Source organism: Mustela putorius, unplaced genomic scaffold (assembly GCF_011764305.1).
Source record: "Mustela putorius furo isolate JIRA1106 unplaced genomic scaffold, ASM1176430v1.1 tig00000487_pilon_pilon_pilon, whole genome shotgun sequence".
Lineage (NCBI taxonomy): Eukaryota > Metazoa > Chordata > Mammalia > Carnivora > Mustelidae > Mustela > Mustela putorius.
In genome coordinates, this window is record NW_025421399.1 from 10,112,252 (window position 1) to 10,118,251 (window position 6,000).

Genomic DNA, 6,000 nt, shown 5'->3' on the forward strand with positions numbered 1-6,000 from the left:
ACCAACAAGGTCTCTCTCTTCCTCCTCCATTTCTTCAGAAAATTCTTGCAGAGGAGAGCCCATGTTTGCTGACCCACACTTAAGTGCCTCTTGATCATTCTGACCTGTTTATTTTAAAATAAAAAAGTAAAGGAAGTAAATGTGATGGTCTGAAATAGGAAGCATTGTGCAATCAAACCAAAAAGAAACATCGTAACAGCTGTTTCCAATTCCATGTGTAGGAAAGGGAGCCAGAAGGCTAAAAACATACAAAAGAAAGCACAAGTTAACTAACAAATCAATTAGTTGAATCCTCATAATAAATCTTTGGGATAGATCCTACTATTCTCCCCATTTAAAAGATGAGGGATATGAGGCACACAGAGGCTAAGAGACTCGCCAAACAGCTAATGGTGGCAGAATCAGAGATTTAACTTAGATGACCAAGTTCTAGAGACCTCACTCTTAACCACTGTGCCAATGTTGTTGTTGAAATTTGTCTAAGGATTGTGTGGATCAATCCACCATTTAGGGCAAGATCAGAGACTCTACCAGCATCCAAAGAAGCTCAAGGAGGGATCCACTCAGACTACTTGGTCCATCCAATCATTACCAGGAGCCCCCAAATGCTAGAACATAAGGAAAGATTGATTACTCTCAAGAGGCAGAGAAAAGATATGATCTTTCCAAAGAAAACTTTATTACAATAAACAGAAGAAAAGTTTTCAAATCTTCCATTTAATGACTAAAATTCAAGAAGAAAGAAAAAATGAAAAGCAAATTACATACATACTTAAAAATCCCACTGAAGTCAGTAAAGAACATAAGATCTATGCTACAGAGAAAAATTTTGTAATCTTGCCAGATTTTCAATGAAAGTTGAAACTCATTTAAAAACATGATTAAAAATACATGAAGTAGAAAAAAAAGTAAGATCAAAAGTAAAGTATTTGGTAAAGAGATACCCCAAAAGAAGAAAAAAGCAGGAGAAAAATATATTGAAGAAAGTACCTTGTAAAAACCCAATGGAAATTAATTTTTCAAGTTAGTGGGAAGACGCATATTTCCTAAAAAGGCTTGCCAAGTACCAAATACAATGACAAAAAATGAATGGTATTTTTTAAATTAAAGGACAGAGGGAAAAGTTAGAATTAAGTTGCAAGGGTAGAGGTGGGGTTGCTCAGGAAGGAATGAGTAAACAGTTTATAATGGAACAAAAATCAGCCTGATATCTTCAAAGTGGAAGTGAAAAAGTGATTTGCCCAATTTCCTTTGAAAAATCTACCCAAAGGGACAAATACAAAGAATTGTCTGAGAAGGCATAAGAAGAAATATATATTTGCAATAAAACTAGAATATGATTTAAATCCAAACCACAGATACTCCCCCACAAGATATCAGCCAAATTATTAAATGTTGCCTCAAATTAAGAAATGTGCACAAAAAAGTTTTCCAACTCCCCTATCCAAAATAGGCATATTAATTGAAGATTGAGAAAATTAATTGAATCTAAAATTATGATGAAATCCCTTAAAACCACACAATAGTCTCTCACTTGAAATGACCTGTAGGGCTAAAGGCCATAGCAGAAGGATGGCATCTAGTTCCACCTTACGGAGTATCAAGGAGGTAATGAGAATCTGCTTGAATACAATATCGTTGTTCTGTTCAAGCCCACAGCTGAGATATAGAAGAATGTGCAACATCTTTACACCAATGGTAAGAAACAACAATAACCCAACAAAATTAAAACCACATTTCCCACGACACAAACAAAAAGCAATATATGCGAGGAGACACTGATGAACTGAATTCTCAAGAAAGACAAGTCCATGATGGGTGTAAAGAGAACCACCCTTGCAGCTTCCATACCTGGGCAAGCACCTCATCTAGGTGTGGGCAGAAAGACAAGGTGCATCCACTGGAAAGGGTATTTGCAAAGATGTGGAGGGAAAATATCAAACCTTAGGGGATGTGTGGGTAGGATGTAAGAAGTAGAATGGAAAAGAGTCTAATATGCCAAGAATAAAAAGAGCTTAACCAATTTTTTCTTCACCTTACAGCCATGTTGGATTTTCTCAAAAAAAAAAAAAAAAAGTGAAAGAGGTAAAATAGAAAGAACGTTTGAAGTTCTGTGCCTTCTCAAGCTGTCCAGATTCTGAGAACATGCCAGAGTTGGACCCAGTGGTGTGAAGGCGCTCTTCGTTGGAAAAATATGGGCAGAAAAATATAGTTATTGTGGTAAGTTCTGTTAGGTAAAGGGGTATGTGTGGTGTCATTACGGACAACTTTGATTCTTGCGAAGTAGCGGGCCCCATTTTATTGCCAGTAGAAAAGAGCACCTAAAATAATGTTCAGATTCATGATGTCTGTTACTCCTGTCTGTTTTTAAGGAAAGAGTGAGCAAACAATGAACACATGAATCAGATAAATTTGTATTTGGAGTTCCTTGAACAAAACCTCACTCTAATAGTATATCACTGGAGGCAATTGAGGACTGATGATTTGCAGACCCCCATGGTGTTCTGCTGTTGTCAGTGGAAGAGTCATCCATTGCCTCCTATTTATGAATTCAACCTTGGCCTTGGGGATAATCCATGTAAGGGCTTAAGCTCACAGGGAGAGAGTGCTACCCTTTAGGCTTACACACAAGTCTACCAATCAGCCAGACTGTCAGTTTCCAATAAGTAGGCCAAGTCATCAGCAGAAGACATTATGTATAGAGAACCTATATAACAACAACAGTTCAGGACATAGCTGTCTTCTATGTCTTATAGCCATTAAATGGTCTCTTTCAAACCTAGTGAAGGCAGCCGATTTCAGATATAACCCTCAGTCTGGGAGTGGTAGCATGATGTAATTGTTTATATGGTCATCTTAGTGCAGTCCAAGAATTACTAGTGTATCTTCCAGAATGAGCTCCATAATTGAATTGCAAGAAATCTATCTCAATATTTTCCCATCAGGAAGAATAATAAAACTACTCTGAGACTTATAAAACACAAATACCCATGAGTTATCCTAGTTGATAAAGAAAACAGAAGGTGTAATCTTAGTTAATAGAACCCAACCATGTAGGAGGGAAATTGATCCAGGAAGTGTTCCAAGCATAACGGCTTGAGCTTTAGTGCAAAGCTTGGAGCACAAGTCAATTGGTCAATAAGACTTGGGTTTTGGGGGTCATGGCGTCCTTCTTTGGTGCCATATTGAAGAGAGATGGAAACCATAGAACTGCTATTGTCTCTTCCATCCTATTACTAATAAGGTTGTTTCTGGCTACTACATTCATGGCCTAATGCTGAGCTTATCCATGGGGCCAGAGCAAAGCCATGAATATGCTGGTTCCTACTGGTATTCAGGAGGTGGCTCAAATGGGAAGGTCACCTAGTCAAGGCAGAGAATATTGTGCATCTGCCATTTCGATCTGAAAGGTAAGGAATAATTGAAGAGGAATAAGGCAGGCAGAAGAATGGTCCCGTTCTAATCCTGGAACTTGTGACTGTATCACATTAGATGATGTATTAAGAATTAAGGAAGCAAATAGGAGTAAGGTTGCTCATCAACTAAGTCAGGGAGGTTGTCCTGGGCTATCTAGGGGGACCCAATGTAATCACAAGGGTCCTGAAAAGTGGAAAAGAGAGGTAAAAAAGATAGTTAGTGCAGATGTTGTTAAAAGGACTCAAGCCATTGCTGGCTTTGAAGATGGAGGAAGGTGGGCAGGAGCTGAGGAACGCCAGCAGCCTCTGCAAACCGTAGAAGACAAGAAAACAGAATTCTCCCTCACATCCTCCAGAAACCAATGCAGCCCTGCCAGCACGTTGGTTTTCATCCAGTGAGACCCACATCACACTTCTCGCGTCCCCAACAGTAAGACGATAAATCTGCTTTGTTTTCAGCCATAAAGTTCAAGGTCCTCTGTTGCAGCCGCAACAGAAAATTAACACAAGGAGCACAAAAGAAAGTGTGAAGACAGACAAGAAGACAAGGACGAGGGCTTTAGGGCGTAGAGTTGCCTTTACAAGGTGCCCCCTTGTAGAACAAAAATTGTCCAGAAATGAACAAAGGTTCATTGCTGAGTTCCTGATGATGGTGTTAACAGAGCAGACGGTGATGGCCTGGAGACCCCAACTCAAACAAAACTGCACCATTACCAATTAAGAAATCAGTGCCCTAGTAAACCATGGTATCTGAGGGGGTTAAATATGTTGCTCTCCTTTCTTCCTGTGGAGAAATGCATGTGCCAGAAAGAATTACTAATGACAACAGAATTAACATGATCAGTCACAATTATGGTTATTTACTTCTGTTTGTTAGGACTGATTTTTTTTTTTTCCCACTACACATCCTGATGTAAATACGGGGTGGGGGGTGGGCAGGAATTACTATTCACCAGAGGAGCACAAAACATCTAACTATCTTAAATTCCTCTGAATAGTAAGTCGTGTGATCTAGAAATAATAATGTGGCTATAAAAAGCCAGTCACGCCCCGCCTGATAGATTTCCTCATATTCAGAGAATAAACACATTGCACAACAAGTTAGATCAAAGACGTAGTATGACGAACAAGGTCAATAAAAATATTGTCCTACATTTTCTTGATGAAAATATTCTCAAGCCAATTAAAACAGTTTAAAACTCAGAAAATCATGTGCCCCCCCCCCACCCTCCTGCTCCCTACCCCCAGTGCTTACAAATCCTCTGGCAGTAAAAGTAAAAACAAACAAAAAAGAATATGTAATTCTAACCACTTGGGAAACAGCCTATCATCATAACTTGCAAAGAGGCAACATAAAGTTATATTCCTTTCAATTCGCCCAATACCCTTTTAGATAATATATACTATGCTTTAGTCATGGGGTGAAAATGGAAAAAAAAAAAACACAACACTTAGTTCAACTAAGGTTTTTTGTTTTTAGCTATACAATATAAAATACTTGGATGATTTGGAAAATCAAAACAACTAATAATTTACTGCATTTACTAGTCCCCATCCAAATGTTTGGCATTCCTTATCTGAAGTCATAAGTTATGGTTTTATATGCAAAACAACCACAATTTTAGAGATTAACTTACTCTCAGGAAAGCTGGAGCAAGAATCTAGAAATAGTTCGTCCACAGGTCTCTGCATGTCCTGGAGAAGAATTCACATTCCTTTTGGATCACTACTACATCATGCTTTTAATTTCATGTTTATTGCGAATAGTTCCGTTTTAGAATTATTTCCGAAAAGGATTATGGTCCTCATTCAGCCAGGCTGCCAGAAAACTCCGGGCTCACATCACAGGGTGGTTTCTTCGCTGTTTTTCCTTTCTTTGTATCTCGGCCAGCAACTCAGCAGGGAGTTTGTAGCTGCAGATGGCTGGCTGGACTTACCAAAACATTAGGAGCTATCAAACCAAAGAGAATCTAGTCTTTCTCAATTAGCTTTTGCATACACGGTCCTAATGGGAGAGTTGGCCCCGGGACAGTCTTTTTAAAACAACATAAGTAAAGAGACAGTTCAGAGAAAAGCAGGGCAGAGAGAGGTTAAAAAAAAAAAAAAAAAGAAAAGAAAAGAAAAGATTTTTTTTCAAAAAATGATAGTATAAATACAAAACCAGTTCAGAAAATTACTCAAAACCCTCCCCTTGAGTTCTTAAAACCTAGGTATAGAAATATGGCAATGAAGCCATGTAATTTTTTTCAGGGTAAAACCATGAACTCTGCGTTTATCTGCATTTCAGTTACATCCCATCCAAGCTAACTGTGCATCACTCTTGGAGTGCAAAGCAGGAGTATCTTTTGAGCAACATTGTGTAGAGTCACCAAGATCTACGGGCTTGTTCTTTCTGTAACAAATCCCAGCAAACAAACCACTTTCTCTATAAGCAACTGCTGGCTTTGGGTATGTCCAGTTTTCCATATTTTTCAAGACATATTTGTAACAGATAAGAGTTGTCACTCTATCTCCTTTGAGCATTTCATGTAAGTCGAAGACAAGGCAATTGTAAAACTTGTAATTCCTGGAGTTTGGTTTGGGC

At 38.5% G+C, this 6,000-nt stretch overlaps 1 protein-coding gene across 8 annotated transcripts in view; it reads right to left on the minus strand.

The window, feature by feature from the left end:
* ABCA9 (ATP binding cassette subfamily A member 9) overlaps positions 1–5,536 on the minus strand; it is a 64,080-nt gene extending 58,544 nt beyond the window's left edge. For 3 of the 8 annotated variants that reach the window (XR_006607024.1, XM_045080955.1, XM_045080951.1), the window contains exons 1-2: positions 5,054–5,533; positions 3–104 (exon numbers count right to left, since the gene is read on the minus strand). Coding sequence is in view for 6 of the 8 variants with exons in the window: in XM_045080955.1 (XP_044936890.1) it covers positions 3–104; positions 5,054–5,108 (157 nt within the window). In the remaining 2 variants the exon portion in view is untranslated. Of the gene's footprint in view, positions 1–2; positions 105–5,053 lie in introns of all 8 variants that reach the window. The other 5 variants (XR_006607023.1, XM_045080954.1, XM_045080953.1 and 2 more) reach the window with 4 other exon arrangements.
* Positions 5,537–6,000: the final 464 nt, after the last annotated feature.